General features: G+C 40.9%; 3 protein-coding genes across 10 annotated transcripts in view; 2 read left to right on the top strand and 1 right to left on the bottom strand.

Annotated features, from left to right (window-relative positions):
- LOC100533512 (transient receptor potential cation channel subfamily M member 3) overlaps positions 1-6,633 on the top strand; it is a 134,952-nt gene extending 128,319 nt beyond the window's left edge. For all 8 annotated transcript variants that reach the window (XM_020706024.1, XM_020706025.1, XM_020706023.1 and 5 more), the window contains one exon: positions 308-6,633. In XM_020706024.1, coding sequence (XP_020561683.1) covers positions 308-1,922 — 1,615 coding nt within the window. In that variant the 3' untranslated portion in view covers positions 1,923-6,633. The remainder of the gene's footprint in view (positions 1-307) is intronic.
- Positions 6,634-12,356: 5,723 nt separating this feature from the next.
- klf9 (Kruppel like factor 9) lies at positions 12,357-16,488 on the top strand. The gene is made up of 2 exons (XM_004072471.4): positions 12,357-13,099; positions 14,618-16,488. Exons 1-2 carry the CDS (start codon positions 12,631-12,633, stop codon positions 14,896-14,898), a joined length of 750 nt encoding a protein of 249 aa, XP_004072519.1. The 5' UTR covers positions 12,357-12,630; the 3' UTR covers positions 14,899-16,488.
- A 108-nt stretch (positions 16,489-16,596) lies between these two features.
- LOC101166139 (protein FAM219A) lies at positions 16,597-22,570 on the bottom strand. The gene is made up of 6 exons (XM_004072468.4): positions 22,303-22,570; positions 21,364-21,463; positions 20,318-20,423; positions 19,831-19,911; positions 19,667-19,721; positions 16,597-18,247 (listed from the first exon to the last, which is right to left on the bottom strand). The coding sequence occupies exons 1-6, from the start codon at positions 22,378-22,380 to the stop codon at positions 18,089-18,091; spliced, it is 579 nt and encodes a 192-aa protein (XP_004072516.1). The 5' UTR covers positions 22,381-22,570; the 3' UTR covers positions 16,597-18,088.
- Positions 22,571-23,099: the final 529 nt, after the last annotated feature.

Here is a 23,099-nt window from a genome sequence, read left to right as displayed (position 1 = left end):
AATCCTCAACATTAATTGTTTGAGTTACATTGTGTTTATAATGTCACAGCAAAATGCTAGAAGGGACTGGGCATTGCTGAACACCACAAAGTGGAGAAAAATGTTGTCCCAAACTTTGAACATAGAACATTCAGTTGAAAATGCAACATTTATCTGATGTACAATAACAACAAGAAGTGCATTTTCCATGCATTGCTAACCTCATGACTTTCCAAAAGACAGACACAGCACTGTGACAGTTCTCCTAACCACAAATCACGAATTAATGTGGTAATTTTTTCCTGTTATTTCTTCTCCACACCATTAGGGTGGAAAATATGGCTATGCGCTTGGAAGAAGTTAACGAGAGGGAGCACTTCATGAAGGCATCCCTGCAGACTGTTGATATCCGTCTGGCCCAAATGGAGGAGCTAATTGGACGCATCGCTGTTGCGCTGGAACGTGTGACAGGTGTTGAACGGGTCGAGGTCGGCAAAGCACGTTCCCGGACTTCATCTGACTGCACAGATTCTGCATATATACTGCGCCAAGCCGAGTGCCAGGATACAGCATACATCCTCCGCCAAAGCAGCTTCAACAGCACAGAGGGGAACACCTACCGCCTGCAAGAAGCTTTGGAAGGAACGGCTGAGGGTTCCATGTCCCCTCCTTCTCCCACCACCACAGGCACGCGAGCACGGAGCCACTCCTTCTATGTTGGAGGTGGCCGTGGGGCTGAGCGTGTCAGAGGACCTGAAGGAGCTGAAAGCTTCTTCAAAGAACGCTCACTCAGTCTCCACAGAGCAAACAGCTCACAATCTGTGTCCTCAGCTGCCGCCCCCAAGGAGTCTAAGCCCCTCCCACTGGCCACACTGTCGGTTTCCCAGCAGCACCGTCCGTCATCATGCATCGATATCTACGTCTCAACGTCTGAGGAGGTGGGGCCTGCAGAGGTCTTTCTTGACTCTCTTCGTGTGATCCCACCTCTCCAGAGAGAAGCCTCGCTGCAGTCAGATATCATGGAGACGGTGCTGCCGGAAGGCCGTGGGTTCGGCAGTACTGCCACAAGCGGTTTGGGCGACAGGCACTCGGAGGGCGGTGTGGGCAGCAGTGGAACAACTGGAGCTATGTTTGACGACAGTGCAGCTGCTGACTTGTCGCTGTGCTCAGCACACCTTTTACCAGACACCACCCTACCTCCTTGGGATATGGAACCATCTCCACCTCCCTCAGCTGGGCTGCTTGAACGTTCAAAAAGCAGCCGCTACCTCTCCACATCAGGCACAGCCTTCCTGGATGAGCCTCCTCTGGTCAAGTCCCACAGCCTGATGTTCACACCCAGAGGCTGTTATGGTGGACTGGGGGCAGGAGTCCAGGTAAAGGCTACAGAGTACACCAGCATCACTGACTGCATTGATACACGCTGCGTCTCGGCTCCATACACTCCTGCAGAATGCTCACACTCACCAGGTGGTTCCACATCATTCCCCTTTGATAAGCCGTCAGACATCAGTTCCTCTTATCCAGAGAGAGAGGCAGAGCTTAGTCACACGGAGTCAGATCCAGAGGATCCTGAAGACATGATTCCAGCCTCTGACACCCATCGCCACAGTGGTCTTGGTGGGCCTAGCACAGCCCCTCTCTGCTCTCACTTCTCCAGACTGGAGCGTGCAAACAGTTGCTCCTCAGATGACTCCCATCCTTCTCTCACTCGGGCACCTCCACACCGGGAGAAGCTGTCAGTGAGCGAGAGGATGGAGAGAGGACAGAGTTTGGGAGCAGAAAGGGGGCCTGGGCCTGGGGGGCGGGGTCTGGCAGGACCCAGAAACCCTTTCCTCAGGAGCAAATCTGGAGCAAGGCCTGAGAAGACTGAAAGCCTCGCCATAAGAAAGCTTGCTGCTCCGTCAGCCTTTCGCAGCTTTGATAGACAAAACTACACGTGACAAGGACGTGCGGGTGAACTGACACACTAACAACGCCAGCGTGAAAAACGCGAAAGGGTAAAAGTGAAAGCAGGGTTAAGCTGACTGTAGTTGCTTCTCTGGACCCGATCTACATTTTTTCTTCAAATTACATTTAAGTTAAGAAGCGTTTATATATAGTTAGATAAGAAGGGATGTTTCACCCTGAAGAATCAAAGCAACAGACGATTTAGAAAGGTCCTGTGTACACCAGTAATATCAAAGAGCTATGAATCTAGACTAGTTTTTACCTCTTGTAGCTATCTTTCAATGGGGTGTTATGGCAATGGAAGGTGTAACTGTATTGTGTCTTCCATGAATCAACTTTACATCCAATAGACATCTGTCACTGTGTTGCATCACTTTTCACTCATGCTAGTCAGACAAAGTGTCCTGTTACTCCTAGCTGCATTGTGGTAGACACTGTCAAGTCTGAAAGGCAAGAAGCAGAGAGAAGGAAATAAAAGGTCCATACCTAATTTTGCCATCTTGTCTTGACAATTTCACCACAAGTATTTTTGCTCTTAAAGCATTTCCTGGTCATACCACGCTGTCTGCTCGCAACAGCTTACCTCTACAAACACAAAGCAAAATTTTCAGTTACTAAGGATTACTTTACTTTTTTTCATAAATATGATCTCACAGAGGTTTTCTATGAATTTAGGATTAGTTAAAAAAAAGCCTATTTTTGTCTTTCATTTCCTTTCTCATTAACAACCATATAGAATTAAGGATAACCTTTGTTTTGAAGGCCAAATCATACAAATTGGTCTCTCTTGAAAAAAGATGTGGGCTTTCTGCTAACACACTGCATCTGAAACATCTCCCATCAGTCTTGAGTAGTACTGATAGTGGAGAGCTTTGACAAGTCACGTGCAATTCTAAAAGTTGGTCTGTAGAGGGCGCTATCCGCTAGTGGAAGACACCATCCCAGTGGGACAAGTGGGTCTGCTTTGCCTCCTCTCCTGACACCAACAGTCTTTTCCATCAATGGCTTAAGCTGTCCTCAAGCCCTTTTTGTTGCAGGCTTTTTTAACTGCATTATCTTTGTTATTTTTCACACCTAGTGGTTCCGTCCTTCATCGATTCCAAGCTCTTTGTTTTATTTCATTACAGTCTCTATTCACTAATAAAATAAACCAGGGCAAAAAAGGAGTCACTTAAGAAAAGACGGTCATTTAAAGGCTTAGCCAGCTGTAAGTGGTGTACAGGTGACAAAGATTTCACAGAAGAGAAGCTTCTCTGCAAATTCACTTTTTAAAAAGCTTGAGAAACAGCTGTCACGCTGATGCGTTCTGGTTGACATTTAAGAATGGCATGCATGTTCAGTGACGCGAGGAGGAAAAGACAGAGTTGCAAATATTAAAAACATTTTAAATAAGGTATGGGTTCAATGATTTTTTTTTTTTTTTATTGTGTTGGAAGATTTTGATCAGGAGAGAACATGCTTTTCTCAGACAGTTTTGTAAAGATAACTTAGATGAATAATACAACTTTTTTATTGTATTGTTTTATATTTTCTTGCTATTACAATTTCTTTAAATTATGTTGCATTTCTTTTCAAATGACGCTCTATTTATTGATACTTATCATTAGTGATAAATAAAGTTATACCTGTTTGAATTACAAAATCAATATTTATATCTTCTCAGTGATATTTTTGTCAAATTTTAAGTATTTTCTAATTAAGCCTTTAAAAAAAGATGACCATCTACATGCACTTAATGACAATGTATAATATTATTTATTTAATATAAAGATATTAGTCTGGAATACTGTACATTTAAATCATATTTAAAGTATTTAAGGTAGTTTTTATTGTGTGTTTTATCAAGGAACCTATGAGAATTTTCTAATGTTGACATGGCAATACTCAATTGCCATTATACCAAACTTAGGGTGCCTTTTGGGCATGAATGGAGTATGTGGGGACTGATGTGATTCAAAAATCCTGTGAAATTTCTCATTTGTGTTTTTTTTTTCTCTATTCGTAAAGGCTGAACATCAGCAATCATTTTCCCAAAAGCCCTTGTTGTTCTATATCGACACGTCTGAAGTACACAGCTGAAGCTGATGGCATCATTCATTTTTAATTTCTAGCGAGTAAAAAAATGCCAGAAAATGCTTAAGGACAAAATGTTTTATGATTGGGTTAGAGAGTGTGTTTACACCCAACATCTAAATAGGATAAAGACAAAGCTTGACCATTCATACTGCCATACTTTTCCTGTCTTGGAAACTGACTGATCTGATGGATCTGTGTGACAGCTCTCAGCTCAACCGTCTAGACTGTTTATTTGAATAAAGGACAATTTTTATTATCTCCTTAGGCACTCTCGATGTCACCATAAACCTTTTTTGTATAAGCCGTTTGATGAAAGCATGTCGGACAGATTTAGTTGCGGGGTGTATAATGGGACACATGCAAACAAGCAGATTTGCAGTTTCTTCAGCAAAAGTCTGGGTTACTCGATGGTTTAAATACGAATAGTTTACCCCAGATTAAAAGCTCAGGGACATTAAAGGGATATTGTAAAGTCAGAAAGGAGCATAAAGGAAGAAATTAGGTAAGACGGGAAGGGAGGAAATAGACAATTTGTGATAAAAAGCATAATCGAATCACTGATCTTTATTAATCTAATTCAGAACTATCAAAGGTCATAAAAAGTTGTACATATCGAGTCGTATGTCCTCAAACGTGGCAATAACTTGTGAATGAATGTCTTCATAGCTGCTTAATTCACTAACTCATAAATGTGGAAATAGTCAACAACATAAACACAAAAAGAGACATTATTCATTACAACTTTTTTTCTCTTTTTTGTGTGTTAACAAATAGGACAGAGGGTTGTGGGTGTGCACATTTTGAATCAAACCAAAATCTGTGAAACCAAATGAAAACAAAGCAAAAGTCTTATTCTGTTGTGAGCATTGTGACACTCTAAACTATTACACATACCGGTTTAAATCATATATATATATTTTTAAAAGAAAAAGCTAGATTGTGAGCTTGAGCTTTGCATGGCAAAATAAGAGAACAGATGGCTGTGTTAGACTGGCGCCCTCGTGTTTGACTTAGTATCAGGAAATTATTTTCCTTTTACACTTTGTTTATCCTTACATTAAGGAAAATCAGATACCCAACATGTCCGGGACATGCAAAGACTTACACAATCATGTAAAAATGAAAGTACAGCTGCTTTCAGTGAAAAGCGTGAAGATGTGTCACATCATACTTACATGCTGGGACTAAAGCAACATCTTTTAAAAAACTGGTTTTACTTTACTGTTCCATTGAACTACAGAGACTTGTTTTGTTGTACTTCAGTTTGTCTTAAGTCATTAAACATATTAAGGAGAGAAAATGAAAAATAGAGAAACCCTAGAGAAGTAAGCTGCATTGTCAATTTAGACTGCAATAACAAATCTTTCTAAACTATTGGTTAAAATGTTCGCCATTTTACTAATTACTACAACATTATTTTACCAAATTAAAGAACTGCAAGTACAGTAAACTTTGCTGGTCTAAAGATTTCTATTTACCCTTAAAAAATGCAAAGGAGAAAATACACCTGTGAGACTTTAAAGACATTTTGTTTAACTTTTTATCAATTTGGCAAGAGCGACAGCAGAGCTGTTTGCAAGTTGAAAACACTTTTAAAAGTTGTTACTCTTTAAAGAGATGGCTGTTGCATCAAAGTTTAAACAAAACTCTAAAACCCAGGAGCTGCATCTCAGAGCCTACAGGCTTCAGATAGAAGACTAAATGTCAAAGGTCATGATGAGTAAATGTGAAGAATTGCACAATATTAGCTTCTTTAATAACTTTGTTGTAGGAAAGCTTCTTTTTTAGAAAATTTGGGAAAATGCCTTGCATTACACAACTGAACCTGAACAAAGCACAAGACGTCTGGACACAGTATCTCACCAAAAACACTTCAACTTATTCCTTCAAAGGTGGTTCTACAAGACTAAGTCAGTCTATCTGGTATTTAGTTTAATTTATTGTTAAGCAAATGATCATGTTTTGTCATCCATTACTGTCGTCCTTTTAGTTTAGGATTATCATTAGATCATGGTGAGTCAAACCTAAGACTTAAGAAAATGTTCTTTGTTTCCACATGACTGTACATGATATTAAAGGATTCTTTGACATGTTCACATGACAGTTAAGAATGGATATAAATGAACGTGTGGTGATATGTGCATAAGGTTTACTTGCGTGCAAATCCAGACAGTCAGATGACACGAATAACAGACGAGCTCGCCACCAACACAGAAGAATCCCAGTGTACAGCATTTTTAAGATATTTTCCAGCTATATTGTACTGCTTTGGGTTATCACAAGCTTTTGAGGAAAGCCAGCAGATTTACTTCTTAATAAACCAGTAACTCCTGGGCTAAATGAAAGTTTCACACATGTTTTCTCAGCAATAATTGCTGACTTTGTTGAAATAAAAAAGGGACATATCCCTCTTCCTGTCACACCTGATTTATTGTCCTTTATATGCATGCAGTTCTTCCACTCAGCGTGTTCAGAGACGACCTGTAATGTCAGCTGAAAGGTAGAGAAAGATTATTATATGAAACCAGAGTAGTGAGTATTTGAATGCAAATGCAAATCTGTATTCTTCAATGTGAATAGGACCATGTATGGCATGCATTGTTAAATAAACGATTAAATACATTGGTACCCTGTGTCCTCCCTGTTAAATCAGAGTGTAAGGAATGGTCCCGTGTGTTCTCTTGTGTTTCTGTTGAGAGTGAGACAGGTGCTGCTGTCATGTTGGAAACTGCCTTGAGGAGGAAATCTGGGAAACTTTTTTTCCCTGCATAAAAAATGCATGATTCCATTTCCATCAAGTGGTGTTAAAAACAACTCAATGTATTTGTTTTACATGAGTGGGTAATCTCAAGGTCAGTCTTATGGATGCATTTAATAATGTTGTCCCTTTTTACGAACAGAAAAAAAACCCTGAAGGAACAGGTCTTCCGGTCTGTCCTGCTGTGTGAGTGTTTGTGTCGGGGGGGTGTGGTGGGGGAGGCTGCTCACATGAGCGAGAGGGGCCAGCAGTGGTGCGTCGGTTCACGCTGCGCACGTGGATGGGAACATTTTGTACCGATATTGCGCATGTGCTCCCCCCAGTCGTCTCACTGGTGTATCGCGCGCACGCGCCTGCACGCACTCGAAAACAACCTTATCTCTTCTACAATCGTGTCGACACAATGATATGACCCAGAAGCGCCGCTGAACTCTTGCTCTTGTGAGAAGGCGGGAAAAAGGGAGGCGCGCATGCTGCAAAAGGAGCCTCCTCCTGCTCCTGCTCCCAAGTGTTTACAGATAGAAGAAGTTTGGGGTGGGAGTCCGGTCGTCAGCCAAGATCCCCCCTTATTTTTTCAGGTTCCCCTTTTTCTTGGAAATCTGGGGCTTCTGTTGTTGAATCCAGAAAAAGAGGGGGAGCAGGAGGGGTGTGTTCCTGTGCGGCTATTTCTGGGAAAGCCCAGAAGTCTCCACAGTGTTCCTTCTTCTTAGATGAGAACATTGTGTTTGCTCTTCTGCACTGTCAAACATTTCTCAATTTACTTCTTAGGATTTGCAACCACAAAAGATATTATTTTTTTTACCATTCTGGCTTTGAAGGTAATCTCAATTTGATCTATAAAGCATTTAAAAAAATAGAAGAAGTGTGATTTTAATAGTGCTCACAACTCAAGTCTTGCAACTCTTCCTTGGAAGTCCAATGATAGCTAAATCATTTTTAAATAAATGATTGTTGTTTTCATTATGTAGGTCAGTAAACAAGCCCACAGAAGACTGGTCTGTTTACAGTTCACGAAAAGGGAAACTGCTGAAAAGTCAGCCCCCCAAAAAGCTGAGCACGGTTTTCTAGGAACTTGAATGAACCACCCACAGCACTGAATGCATCCCCTTGTGAAATTCTGGGGTCCTGTTACATTTTCAAGGGGACTCTGCATTATAGTCTTATTGAGTGTGTACACAGAGCTCCAACTTGTTGAGTTTTTTTTAGTTTCAATGTCACAAAACAATATTTGAGATGAGTAAACTAATTTTAACACCGTACAAAAATAGTTTAAACTGCAATATATCATCTTTTTTTACCAAATGGATCTATAAATTAATGGAAAAAAAAGGAAAATACGTTTAGCAAAAAGTAGTAGCCCCTTTTTCCTAAACATAGGATGAACTGTGATAATTCTATATGATATCGTCTCCTGTGTTATAAGTCTCTGTACGGCCACAGAAAAATACGACTGACAAGATACACACCACTGAACTTCCTGTTCAACTATACAAAAGAAGACAACAAAAGCTACATTGTGACTAATCCAGGAGGACACAGGTCAAACCCTGAGATAAAACAATGCAGGACTCACTTGTTTCAGTTAGGATGGTTGTTTTAAATTCCAACACTAAAACAAATAGTGGACCAAGATGGCAACCAGGAAGGCATCAGATTAAAAGCCACAGTTGTTCCCAATTATTTAGTTTGGTTTGCTTTCATGCTGCACTTTTAACCCCAGTGCTATCATAGGCACTTTGACATTGGGAGTGGGGTCATCTAGATCCACTACACAATGCGCTGAACCTTTTTTCTTCAATGATTTGTGGTCTTCTTTGGTGTCCATGGATTACATGAAATCCTCTCCACCTTTATCCACCTTTGTCATGGTAGGAATAACACGTCAATGGCCATTTGAATCCCATAGGATAGCACAAGGGTTAAGAGGACAAGAGAGAGTACCAGAAACTCTGGGAAAAATTACAGCAGCTTCTATTTAGGAAAGAAAACTAACAGGTCTCCTGACCATTCTTGATAAACACCCTTAAACACTTACCAACCAGTTATTTTCCAACTTTCTCTTGATTAAAAACTTTTTTTAATTTCCACCTCGGGATGTTTGTCTTTAGTCGATATGCACAACCTTATGCTACATTCACACCAGGCATGTGTTGCACGTTCAAGAATGTGCTATACATGGTTTCATTCAGCCCGTTGTGTTCACACTGGACAAGCAAGGAGTGCAGGGTGGGGATTCTTCTTCTTTTATTTTTTTGTCACTGCTTACTAGCGCATGTCCTCCTCCTACAGTTGGAAGAGGCGTGGTGCAAAATGTCAAAGTGTTGCAATTCTTGTAAATATTGCTTCAGAGTTTTTCTTTCCCACCACTACTCCGATATATGTAAGACTTGGTGTCATATGATTCTGGCTGGGCACAAACAACAATTATTAATTTCTCCCTCATGATCATGTTTACAATGGTTGGCACTTCCATGCATTGAAATGGAGGTTACCCACATGTAACTTCTAAATCCGAGTCTCTGATTGGTCAAACTTCTGCTGTTTGGCATTCAAGCAGTTGGAAGTTCATCTGGTTGAACTTTCAGCATGCGTTTAGTGGACGCCGGTTTGTTTGTAGAGCTCAAGAACGGAGTTTAATTTTGCATAACAACGCAGGGATGCAAGGGGTTTTGAACTGAAACATGGGTTTACAGATGTTTGCATAGGCTTTTCATTCAAAGTGGTCGTTTGAACGTGAGTTGAAGCAGGTGGTATGAAAGTAGCTTAACATTAGTTACACTTCCATTCGATTTCATTTTTGGCCCACTGTTTAGTCTGTTTGGTTACCCACTGTGTGTGAACTTCACCAGTGTTGGCTTGTAAATTAACCATCCATCTGTTTTCTTATTAATCCGCTACATCCCTCCGGTCACTGGGTTGCGGGAGCCTGTGCGGCTGCTGTTGGGCAAAGGTGTGGGGCACACCCTGGACAGGTTGCTAGTCTGTCGCTGGTCACACAATCACTCCCACATGCACAACACTTTAGAGCAGGGGTCGCCAACCCTGTTCCTTGTGGGCTGTCGCCCTGCTTGTTTTGCGGCTAACCCTGCTTCAGTAGAAGGAACAGGGTTGGTCACCTCTACTTTAGAGTAACCAATTATCCCATGACGCATGTTTTTGGACAGAGGGAGGAAGCCGGAGGGCCCAGAGAAAAGCCATGCATCCACAGAGAGAACATACAAGCTCCATACACAGAAACATTCAGTCGGAATTTAAACTAGGGCCTTCTTGCTCTGAGGTAAAAGCGCTAACCACTGCCCCACAGTCAGGCCCCTAGGGGCTGGAGCGAGTACGCCTGCCCCACCAGCTCCGGGAGAGCGGCTCCAGCTCTGGCTCTGGGAGGCTGGCTGATGGGCGGACGGGATAGCAGCGGCGGCATGGCATGGCTACAACCAGCTCAGGCACAAATGAACCAAGAGTCGTATTTTTGTGGACTTGGGTTTCCTTATTAGGTCTGTTTTAACGATGGGGTGAGCTTTCATATGAGCCAAAAATTGTGGTGGTAGTGTTATGGTCATGAGCTGCTTGCAACCCCAGGATTCAAACATTTACATTGAATGAACAGAAAATGTATAATTTAATGCCCTTTACCAGAAAATAAATACGGTAAATAAAATTGAAAAAAAGAATATTTGGTCGTAGTGTGTAAATTCTTTAGTTCAATGTTACTCCATTAGAATTAAGCCCCTGTCCAACCCACAAATATCAAATGTTGCAGTTCTTCAAATGACTTCTAGTGGCTGGTTTCAAAAGGTAACAATTTCCTATTAACCACAATATTATAAAGTCAGACATTATACTAAATATGAATGCATTTACGTCCTGTTTTAATAATGTTTAAAAATGTTTGTTTTTTTTCTATTAATGCCAACTGAGACTGCTTCATAGGTGATGTCAGAGAGATTATTGGTCTATTACAGTAGTTAAAAGGCGGAATAATGACCAAATTAATGAATAAACTAGCAAGTCTACCTGTTAATTGCATATAAAAAGTTCTAGTCATAATTTAAACCAAACACCAACTATGTGGCAGCTTAAACTTAAACAGACTAGTGCAGGACTCTCAGACTTCAGGCCTCGACGGACGGATTTTGCTGGGTTTTACGAAATCCTGCCTCATGTGCTGTTAATTACCTGGATCAGGTGTGTTTAGCCAATAAGGGGCTTCAATTGCAGGTTAGAGAAAAAAAAAGTTTTCTAACCACCTATGCTCCTTATTAGCAATAAATAACCAAAATATCACAAAGAAAAGCTGCAATGCAAAATACTATGCACAGCACGTTCACACTGTAAGTGAAGGCACTGAAAATATTTGTATCCTGTTGAAGTTTAGTCTATTATCTTTTATGTGCTGTTCATGCACAACAGGTTTTTTTTTATAGTTTCTTTCCAAATTTGAGTAAAAGGATAAAAGCTATTTATTTTCAAGCCCGGGGTGCAAAGTTCAAGTGTAGCTTCAAGTAAAGATGAGAGCTGTGCTAATTTAAGATCAGGTTGTGAAACTAGGACAAAGTAAGACCTGCCCTCCTGCTATCCAAAAAAAAACAACAAAAAAATAACAGTGCATGTCATAGTATGGATCAACAAAAACAGGAAACTGCAAATTCAAAAAAATATTTGAAACATTGTTAACATTGTTTTTCAGTGTTTGTTACTGTGAGATTCAGTATGTCATGTATATAACTGTTTATGTATTATTGTGATTTATGTTGTTATTTCTAAAGATAAACTAATCATACTTTAATATTTTTAATTGGACATAGATGTTTAGGGCAGCACGGTGGTCTAGTGGTTAGCCCTGCTGGGTTGAAATCCCTGCTGGGTTGTTTCTGTGTGGAGTTTATATGTTCTCCTTGTCTATGTGTAGCACTTTAGCTTCCGTCCACAGTCCAAAAACTTGCTTCATAGGTTTATTGTTTACCTTAAAATGTCCCTTGGTGTGATTGTGAGAGTGTGTGATTGAATGGCCCTGTGAGACACTGCCGAGCCTTGACCCACCAGTAGCTGGGATAGGCTCCAGCAATCCTGTGACCACCAAAAGCGACTAAGCGGGTTCAGAAAATTGATGGATGGTTCAGTGATGATTTTTTTATTATTATTATTTTCAAGATACACATCTTACATTTTGTTATATGTTTGTATTATATAGTAGAAACCAGTTTATCACTCCATAAATGTTAAGCTTTCTATGTATAAAATACATTATTGAAATAAACCTATGCACTAATTAGATGTCACTTGGCTATAAACTTATTTTATGAGGGCGTTAGTTAATGGGGAATCATGTGTGATTATCGAAATTAATTTATACTCTGTATTTATTTATTCACAAAAAGTTGTTCATTTTGCCGTGTGATTTTTGCTTGCAAAAATGCACACATAATTCGCTATGATGACTTCCGTTTGGCACATGATGTTCAGAAATGTACCCTCGGTTTGGTTCCCTGTGATTGGTTAAGCGTCACGTCACTCACTCTAATGAAAAAGGCAATTCTGAGAGACGAGTCACGTTTCCTCACAGCCAATCACAGCTCGGTTTAATTATGACACCATGGGATTCCGCGAAATAGTTTCTTGGAGTTGAGAGAACTGCTGTTCGCAACTAAATAGGACAAGTTGACGCATGAATGAGAGCGCGCAGGAGGCGACATAGACCCGCACCAACCGCTCGTCAGACCGTTATTGATCCGCCGTTTACAAATATCACCCAGAAGGAGGGAAAAGCCGGGCAACGACAACGGCGGTTATCTTTCCTGAGGCGGTCTTTATCCGCCCAGCATCCTTAGCTAGAAAACGCGCAGGACAGACGCATTCGAGAGGACACGTGGATGTTCCAGAGGACCCCAGTCCACAATTTTGACCGGTTTTCTCTTCAGACTTTTGGGTTGATAAAGAGACAGTTTGTGGTGGGATCATCTACGGCAATGATGTCGGATGTCTCAGCAGACTGCGTGCCAGCTCGTCCTCTGGAGAGGACAGAGGACGTGCTGAAAGACACCCAGGAGAACAGGACTTTGCTGATGGTGGCGATGATTTTACTGGACTTAAAGAAATGCAGCCCCGACTCTATCAGCGGGGGTGTCAGCGCCGGCGAAAGAGCGGGCACCCAGCAGGAGGAGGAGCGGGGCAGCTGCCGCCTGAGCGGCGAGGACAGACCTCCGGTACTCAAACAGCCACGAAGCCGGGTGGTGGGGAGACAAGCGTCCCCGGAGAAGAGACACTGCTGTCCCTTTGACGGCTGCGGGAAGGTTTACGGGAAGTCGTCGCACCTCAAAGCCCACCTAAGGGTCCACACCGGTAAGTTTTCCGCCGGCGGACACGCCTACGAAACTCACAGGCTCGGTTCTGTTGACGACAGCAAAACTGCGCTGCGTCACTCCAACTGTGGGTTCTGCTAGCTTAACCCCGGACTGTCCTGCGTCACGTTAATACAAAAAAGAACATGAATTACAGACATGAAGTTAAACCAAACAGTAAAGTTTTAGGCGGTATTTGTTCTATAAAGTCACGCTAGTCCCCGCGTGGGTTGTGTACTGTAGCCCCAGGGCCTACGGGACTAAATGTTCCCTCAAGTACTATAACGTGTTATTGGAAGCGCAGTCCCGCGAATTCACCTGCCGGTGGGGGCCTTTTTCCGAACCGGGTTGGGCCGGACTCAAGCTCTGACATGAGTGATAAATGCGTTTTTTTTAACCGCGTTGACATGCAGCAGAAGTTGTGGGAACACGGCGTGCTGCTGCTCAAACGTGATGCATGGAAAGCTGCGGGGGTGTGACACATCACCCACGACCCTCGGTACATCTTGTTCCAGAGCGCTCGAGATCGGTGTACTATATTTCCGGATTATTTTGGAATAAACGCAGCTTTGGAAGCAATTGGAAGTTACCTCCGTTTTTAATCGTTAATGATTCACACAGGTAGGTCACTGCGACACTGTTGTCCCCCCACATGTTCCATCTGAAAATAACCAACCGCGCGCCGCCGTTTCCTCATACGTCACGCCCTCCCACCTCCCCCTTTCGAGTCGTAAACAAGAGGAGACATGTGGTCCAGAAGAACACGTGCAGGAAGAGATGGGTGGGGCATCGTGCCTTTTTTTGGAAGTTTTTGGTGTTTTTCTTCTACCTCACACTTTGTTCCGTTTTAAAACTAACATGCTGTCTAGAAAAATATGACTAAATCGGAGTCAAACTTTCATACTTAACAGAGAAAAACATTTGCATCTGTTGTGGTTTTTTTATTCCCAGTTTCTTCCGCTTATTTTTTTTCACTGTAAATCTTTGCTTAGTTAATAATTGACATTATGCAATTTTAGAAAATGGGTGCTATATAATAGTGATAATCTATGACCACTCCAGTACAGCAATACCACCTGACTATTAAAAGTATTCAGTAAAATGTGTTACAGGATTTACTTTTTTGTCTTTATTTTTTGCTTGTTCAGTCTTTATGTTCTGAATTTTTACACTCAATGCATCCTAAACTTGGGACAACTCTTTCTTTTATAATGGGGATCATAGTACAGCCATAATTGCAATGACATCGTGTGCATTGACGTGCAATACCACTAACAACCGCAAGAGGTCATGCAAGAGATTACCTCATTCCTGAAGTGAACAACAACCCTGAAATATTTTATAAAGAAATTTAATTTTTTTTCCCACACTTATCGTCCAAAAGGTCTTCTGATTTGGTTTTGTATTGATGTGGTTTGAATTTAGCTGCTGAGATTGAGAACATGAAACAGAGTTAGCAGATAAGTGGTTAGTCTCACAATAATCGGAGTGTTCATAAACAATATCTGTGTTTTCTCAGGTGAGCGGCCCTTCAAGTGTACCTGGCCAGACTGTGGTAAAAAGTTCTCCAGGTCCGACGAGCTGACCCGACACTTCCGCACACACACCGGCGAGAAGCGCTTCACCTGTCCACTGTGCGACAAGTGCTTTATGAGGAGCGACCACCTGACGAAACACGCCCGGCGACATGCCGGCTTCCATCCCAGCATGCTTCAGGGCCCCAGCGTGGCCAAGAGACGCCGCTGCTCTGTCTCTATGTCCTCCTCTGATTCTGGTGACCAAAGCCCCTCCGGAGTGTGAAACGTGCACACCCTTTCATACTTGCATAACACTACACAGTAGATACTGAGGTGCACACAGCCACATGCATGGTGCGCATACCTTTTCATAAATGCTGTCAAGTCGGAGAGATCATCCAGCCAGGGCGCAGATCAGGGAGTTCTTTCATCACACATGGAATCGTGCAGCAGGAGACGCACATACGTCGAGCCTGACTGTAGTCAAATTAAGAACTCACCATCTTGTTCCTCCATGTAATTCATATTTATTAAGGGTTGTGCAGGGATTGTCAGAAAAAGCCTAGCTGTCTTGCCTTGTTCGATTTGTAATGTGCAACTTTTTCTAAAGGAATCTCTCTTTCGAAGGGCATTCCTGTGCATCTACACTATTGCTTTTCCAAATGCTGCACATGTTCATTTTGCACCATGCTGCATTTAAAGATGCAAAGATCTAAAATACCTACATAATCCTACAAGGAACTTTATACCAAGTGCACTGGGAAATATGTGCAAATAGTCCTTTAAAAAAAGGTTAAATATTGTAGAGACTTTTTTAATGACTTTTCTTTAGTTCAGGACCATTAAAGAATAAGACAGTATTACAATGTAGATATATCAGATATACTTGCTGAGTATATCATAGTTAAGTGCTATTAGAAAATAAGAGAAGCTATAATATAGAAAATTTGTTTTAATGGCAACAGAAAGAATCTTTAGTAATGTGTGCTTTGAGGCTTTAGTTATACCGGTGCGTTTGTTATATTTAGAATAAAATATTTTCATAAAAGGATACATACATGCACCTTTATACATCTACATCTCTTTAACAACATGTGAGCCATTGTCATAGAAAACCACTTCAGCTCTCTTTTGTTTTGCTTTTTTCTTGTCTGACTTGAATTGTGCAGGACAACACAACAGGGTAAAGCCTCCCACAAGTTGATGGCTAGCTTCTTTTGGCTTGATGAATAGCAGATCAACAATTGCCTTCAGTACTGATGGTGCCAGTTGCTGTATGCTGTAAACAGGTTTTGTTTGTGTGAGGACTGCATTTCACAACCCATTCCGCATGTGGCCATGCCAAGCCACACTACGCCCCCATGTGGTGACACAAAGGCACATGTCCCGAAACAAAGAGTCACGCAACAGTACTTCTTTTTCTTTGCTGTAGCATGTTGAGGACAGCCCTCATCCTTATTTTGCTTTAGTTTTATTCCAATATGTAGCACGCTTGTTTGTATTTCTTCTGTAATTCAATTTTTCTCCTAATAATTTTGTACATATTACTAGTATAATTGAGGTTTTCTCGTTAGTTCACTACAGGAGCCATATGCAGTGTTGTCAGAAAGTTCTCTTTTTTATACTCGCCATGTTATTAATTCAGTCCTCCAAATAAAGAGATACTGCATTTATTGGCTTGCTAATTATTTTTTCTGTCTTTATTTATAACTGTGATTAAAAGCTGGTGCCTTTCAGGTGGAAATCCTTGTTTTTGATGCAACTCTGCTGCAATCAGGGACTGATGATGCAATCTCCCAAGTTGATGCAATACAGAGCGCTGTGTAACAATTACTGCTCATGGTTTTAACAATAAAAGAACTTTTATTTCTTACTGAGCATTCTTTTGACTCATTTATTATTATTTTTTATTTTATTTAATTTATTTAATTGTCACGGTATCGCTGCAAACCCCCTGCAGCAAAGAGAGAGAGAGAGAGGATTTCCATTTGCAATTTAGTTTATTTCTGGTTTTCATACACTGCACATAACAATAACATTGTTAAATACTATAATGGGAGTGTTTACAATACAAGAAAATCTATAAAATAAAAGAAAACTAACTCACTTGTGAGTACATGTTAAAAAAAAATCAATGACAGTAAATTCTCTTCAAGTAAAACAAACATGGCAACAAATACACATTTTCATTCTTAAACTTCTGTGTAATTAAGGCATACTCTAATAGCAAATAATTGATTCAGGGAAGAGAGAGGCTTGTAAATGTGGGATTAGAGGTCATCCAAGTTAATAATGCTTATACCGAGATTACAAAAAGGGATTCTGTCCCATCAAAAGAGGCAACCTTATTTTTGGACGTGTAGGTCTGTGCATGCATTTGTGTGCAAGAAAAGACAGCTGTCTGGGTGCCTGTACTTGTTATGTGCTCCTGTCGTAATATGCAGCATTAGTGATTGTGACGCTAAATGGGGATGAAAGCGAGGTTTTAACTTAATAAGCTGCAGTGGATCTATTTAAAGTTTCTATTCCTTTGGTTTTCATTACTTAGGGATGATGTGAGCATGTGCAAAAACCTGTTCAAGAGTATGAAGTCTTCCCTTTTAACACAGTCCTTATCGGATAAGCCACTGTTGCTGCTGACCAGGAAAACAACCAGAACTGAACAAATTAAAAACAAAATGTGCAAATTTGAACTAACCAAGGCTGAGCTAGTGCCACAACAGTAGTGTGAAAGCAAATGTGCAAAAACCTACTTTACGCCATATATTCCCTCATCCCATGCTCTTCACGCAGTTTGCTTCTCAGCTTCCTACATTCGTCCATGAAAACTGTAATGAACATCTCCAAGCCAGTGAGGCACAGAAACACAGGTTTGAAGGTGTTATTAAGCAGCTCTGAGCTGCACCTCAGCCGCTACCAATACAATCAACACCAGAAATCCTCTGTTTTTGATTCTGCAAGTCCGAGCGTCCAAACATACAACCCCTCGGATTTCCTCCAGGTTTGAAAAAATTAAAGAAAACTAGTAAAATGCAAATCACTGACAAATAAGCAGACTATCTGAATCATCAGTTGTTAAGTTTGTTACTCTTTAGGACAAAAGAAATCACTTCACAGCATCATCTGACCTTTTTTCTTTTAATTTGTCATCTATTATACCAGAGTGTAGTGTCACATCATTCCAACAGTGAGGAGCTCTCTAACCGGAGTGTCCGTCCTACCATAGGAGGAATCCACCACTTTGAGGATTTCTTTGAATACTTTTTGATCATTCTCCTTCTGGCTCCTCCTCTTATGTTTAAAACCTGTTTGTTCATTTCACTCTTTGTCATCACCATAGCGCTTTCCTCTCATGACAAAATTCTACCAATGCCTCACCATTGCCACCAAAGTGGCATTAAGAACTCACGGCTGGATGAAGGTGGGGGTCTTAATGTATGGGAGGGGCAAGACTCAGAAGGCCAGAGAAGGGGTTACTGGATTTGGCAGGTGGTGGAGGAGGCTGCCTGACAGCACATGCAGGTGGGATTGACTGATTTGGGCGGGATCAGATCCAGGTCTTCGTCATCGGGGATTTCGTCTAGACGGTAACCATCTTTCAGCAGCTGTATGTTCAGATCCTGATTGATTTGCTGAAGAAGAAAGAAAAACATACTTAATTTAAGAGATTTTATTCTACTAAACCAAAACGTTTACAATTTGCATCATAAAACCAGTACATTTTAAAGACCCGTTATTTGGAAAACTGTGTTTTTAACATATTCTTGTGGCTTTTTTTTATGATGGAGGATATATAATAAAAATTAAGATTCAAATTGTATTTTTGTTTTGAATCAGGAACGTACAAATAAATGGCTTTTGAAAAAGCTTGTAAGTTTGAGGTACAAGTTATTACGGCAAGTCACAAGATCCTTGCTCTGCTCCATTCTGATGGATCCACTTGCAGACAAATAGATCCGCGTACATCTTAGTTTTCTTTGTCTGAGCTGGTATCTGGTTCAAAACTGTACGGCTGGATATCTACAATATTGCTTGTCATTTTTGTTTGCACCAGTAATGTTAGGCTGGTGGTGCCAGGGGTTGTAACCTAGTGGGAGAACATGAAAACAGATGAATGATGGGACAGAGGTGGGTTTACTCCACACCAAACTCAGAGGCAAATTTATATAAATCAACTGTCGCTCTGCAGAAACTATGTTCTAGAAAAGGATGCATGTTTTTCATTTTTTTTAATTTCAGGAAACATTTTAATTGTCAATCAAACTTCTGTTTACACTGTGGGTTTACATTTTGGTTCAGAGCAGCAGGCTTCAGACTTTTAAGCAACAATGTCCTGCATTATACATCTCTTAAAATTTAAAGTAAACGTTTTCCATATTTTTTTCCAAATGGATTTTGATGAAAGGTTAAGAGATGAAAAGGAGAGGAAACTGGAAGCCTAAAAAATGTAAGACTTGGGAACAAAAGGGACAACATTTTGGTTTCCCCACCTAAATGACTGTTTTTTTATTAACCAATACAAAGGGTTCATTTTAATTGAATCCCAGAAAATGAAGCTATCTTTAAAATGTTGTTTTGCTTTTCTGTATCTAGAGCTTTAAATAATCTCTGTGACATACAAATGAAAGGTTTCTTTGCTGATAAACAATCGGCTGGAATAGCACTGCTGGAGATGATGAATTTAGCAGCAGGACCACAGGGGACTGAAGGTGTGTCAAGCTGTGCAGAGGCATTTTAAATGGGCAGCTCTTCTTTTTTTCTGTTTCTCTCGAGGCAGAACGCTTAGCATTCTTTGAAAATGTTTGCTTTGAATCGTTGCAACAATAAAATGTAAGAGAAACATGTCAACTGCTTTGATCTACCATCAAGCTAAATTTAAAAGGAGGCACCATCAGATGGAAGCTGGATAAGGTGCACAAAGCGTTTGGTCTCACATCAGGAACATGGTTTAGCAACATTTTAAATGTTGAAGCTGCAACATGAAGTTCATTAACAAATAAACTCTCAACAAGCGTTTAGACTTGATAAAGAATAGACAAAAAACATCTCACCTCAGCAGATGAGTACCCTGATGATGAGTATCTCGACATGTCAAAATCATCATCACTGCAACACAAAGCACAAACTATCATAAACCTCTAGGTTATTTGATTGAAGTTGCTAATGTTTAATATGTCTATAAAAGAAAAGTGTGTGTGTGTGTCTGTGTGCTTACCTGTCTGTATCTAAGGCCACCAAAGGCTTTTCATCTGGACTCTGGTCTAAAGAGGAATAGCCTTTATTGGGCACTACCAACCTGCACACAGGGGAAGTAAAGACATGAGTGAGTGAGGAGATTGATTCATAAAACAGGAAGAGCCCGTCTGGTGGAGATGATGAGAAAAAACAGAGATGGACCTAAATTCATAGCTGAGCTCCGACATAAGAAGTGAACTTCCCATCTCTGAGTCACTCAAACAATCAGTAAAACTATTTCAAAGTTTTATTGGTGTACACACAACCAGGCAGACAACAGTATGACAACTGTCAATAACATTTCTAAAATGTTTTAATTGCTCTGCAAAAATACACATGTGAATTCAGAAGTAAACAAACTTTATGTCACTGCAGGACTAATGCATGTAAATCTATCAATATCCAGAGTTACTCACAAACATTTAGCATTAAAAAAAAATTCCCAACCAAACTTTTTTGCTCCTTACCGTGTTCTGGCCATAACATTGTTCTTCTTAGGCTGCTGGTTTACTGGACTCCCTACAGTGTTGCAGTTCTTCAGTGAGCCCGTTCTGGCCAGCTCTCTTTGTTTCTCTGCAGGACATCAGAGCATGCATTACTGTTGTGGTTGTACCCACACAAAAAGTACCTTTAAGGTTTAATCAAAGATGTTCATTACATGTCACAAACAATACATAGAAAGAGTATTCATTCAACTTTGCAGATATAAAATTAGCGTTCAAACAACCATGCTGTCTTGCGACCTTTGTTAATGAAATAAAGAGACAAAGGCCAACACATTTAAAGTACATTTCAACTTTTTTTTTTTTTTACTTGTCCTGTCCAACAGCTGGGCAAACAGATGAGAGCTGAAGGCCTCATGTGTTGGACATATTTTACTTTAAAAACAGGGGTTATTAATCTTAATTAAACCCCTTTTGTAATCGAGGCCAAACTTTATTCATTTTAGTCATTTTTGCAAATATTTTGTGTTGGACCGGACGGAAAAGGAAATGTTAGAGAGGGGGGAAGAGAAGGGTGATTATAGAAAGGGGTGGTAAAACCATGAAGCAGCATAAAGCAACAAGTTTCTGGATGGTTATAATCATAACAGTGAGGTTCAGATGTAATACAAGTCTATAAGGGCGGGGCCTGTCCACAAACACACTCAAATGTTATAAACATACCTGTTGGCTCCAAAAACGTTCACTTGTCAACATGTACACAATACAAATATTGTTCACACACGCATACTTATGCCTTCAAACCAAGTAGTGTGAAATATTTCATTCAATCACGCAAACTATTCATGCAAAGGTGAGCTAACACGAGTTTCTATTAAGTCATTTCTTTTGTTTAAACTAGCTTTCTAAGTTTGTTTGTTGCCTTGCAGCTTGACTCCAATTTTGTAAAATATTCATTGACTCATTTTGACTGACTTGTATAAATGGAGAGAAGGCATTAAAAGAGGTGATTTAACGTCTCTACTACTGGATGTTCCTGTACAGACATCACTAAATAGTGTGGCTCTTACCTATTTTCCTCTGCAACGGAGAGAGCTTATAGTTGATGGTAACAGGCTCCCCCTCCCTGGTGACTGAGTGAGCCTCGGAAGCAGTGGAAGCAGCCGGGTCCTGGAGACAAACATGGACAGAAGGATGAGCACAAATGACATTATAGAGACAGCTATTAATAATTCATGCCTGTCTGTCTGCATAATATAATGTATGGTCTGGTTGCTGTGAATAAAGAATGAATAAATATCAATCTTGCAGGACGAGGTTTTGATTTCATTTTAATTTGACCGTTTTTTGTTGTTTTTTTCTTCAGAGGGTGGGCAGACTGAAGGCCCTGGGTGAGACATCCTCCATGTCTCTGTTCAGTAGAGGGGGATAAGGGGGTAGAGGGCCTTACAAGTAAGTCATGATGAGAAGGATGCTGAAAAACAGAGGATGCTCCTCCTCATCAGGCTTCGACAGCGGGGCAGCAGAGGCCGCCGGTGCAGGCCACGGAGCGCCCCGCCAAGTTTCATAGGTTATAAACGCGCAGACTCAAAAGCAAAGTCTGACACAGATCCCCGTTAAAGGGCCGTCGGCAGACGCAGCGGCTTGGAGCGTGGATGCAGCGGATGAGAGGGCAGAGTCGGGATGGGATGCTTGTTTACGCAGACATGACGGATGCTGCGCAGCAGGCGGACGCTGCATGCGCTACAGAGACTCCAACGCGGTTTTTTTTTACGAGCAGACGCATTTTGACGCGTTCAAATCAGCCTCCCAGCCCTGAATTCGGCTGGCAGTTGAACTTACTGCATCAGACAGTGTTCTCCTCTGCAGGTGACGGATGAATTAAAACGCAGCGTGAAGGGAGGCCTCATCCGCCTCATCCATCTGCTTAAACGTCCACCAAGAAAACAAAGCCAAACGCATTGGCACGATATTCTCCGGATGGTCAAAAGCCGACACATGCTCCTTACCAGCGGCTGCATCTCAGACTGCATCTCCGCCTCCTGCACCGCACTCGGCACTTGGAATCTGTCTATTTCCTCCATCATTGTGGTGACGCGCGTCTTCCTGCCTCTTCTGGAGAAGCTAAGATTCCCAACGTCAAAAAAAGCTCAGTATTTGTGCGCAGATTCGGGACAATATTCCAGTTTCTCCAGTTATGAGCTACATCCCAGCAGACAGTATGTCGGCTGTGGTGTGAGCAGTTGGATGACGAAGACTCCACCACCCACTTCCGGGTGGGGGATCCCAAGACATGGTGCCAAGGGGGGGGGGGGGGGGGGGGGGGGGGGGTTATTTTTTTTATTTTTAAGTATTTTATTTTTTTATGTTTTCGTGGTTTTGCAGCTTTGTTACAGTCCTGCAAAAAAAATTATGTTTTGCATGTTTGCATTTTTAATAGTGTTTTTGCATGTTTTTTTAGGGTTTGTTTTTTGCTTTCTTTTGGCATGTTTTATTGCTTTTGCAGTAAAAAGCATGCCAAAAAATAATTTCATATCAGACTTGTCTGATGTCAGTAATATTGTTTTTGTTTCAAATTGTCAATTTTTGTTTCGTTTTTCAGGTTTTTGATCTTTGTATTTTTTAAATTCACAGCAGCTTTTTAATAAAGCACTTTGGACAACATCTAAATAAAAAAAGTACATATTCACATTACTAATCGGAAAGCAAAATTATTAGAATACATTTTAAATAGTAAAGGAGATGCACATATCATTTAGACAGAAACAGACTCTCAGACCAACCTTTTTTATATATAATCAAATAT

This window comes from Oryzias latipes, chromosome 9 (assembly GCF_002234675.1).
Source record: "Oryzias latipes chromosome 9, ASM223467v1".
Classification (NCBI taxonomy): domain Eukaryota; kingdom Metazoa; phylum Chordata; class Actinopteri; order Beloniformes; family Adrianichthyidae; genus Oryzias; species Oryzias latipes.
The sequence above is the reverse complement of the archived record's forward strand: the minus strand, read 5'-3'. Positions and strand labels throughout refer to the sequence as shown.

Bases quoted from the DNA above. Each gene is read 5' to 3' on its own strand.
- klf9 (XM_004072471.4), top strand. From the start codon at position 12,631: ATGTTCCAGAGGACCCCAGTCCACAATTTTGACCGGTTTTCTCTTCAG. The intron at 13,100-14,617 runs GTAAGTTTTCCG...GTGTTTTCTCAG, and splicing joins CCACCTAAGGGTCCACACCG to GTGAGCGGCCCTTCAAGTGT.
- LOC101166139 (XM_004072468.4), bottom strand. From the start codon at position 22,380: ATGATGGAGGAAATAGACAGATTCCAAGTGCCGAGTGCGGTGCAGGAG. The intron at 21,464-22,302 runs GTAAGGAGCATG...GTTTGTCTCCAG, and splicing joins AGTCTGAGATGCAGCCGCTG to GACCCGGCTGCTTCCACTGC. The intron at 19,912-20,317 runs GTAAGGAGCAAA...CCCTGTGTGCAG, and splicing joins AATGTTATGGCCAGAACACG to GTTGGTAGTGCCCAATAAAG.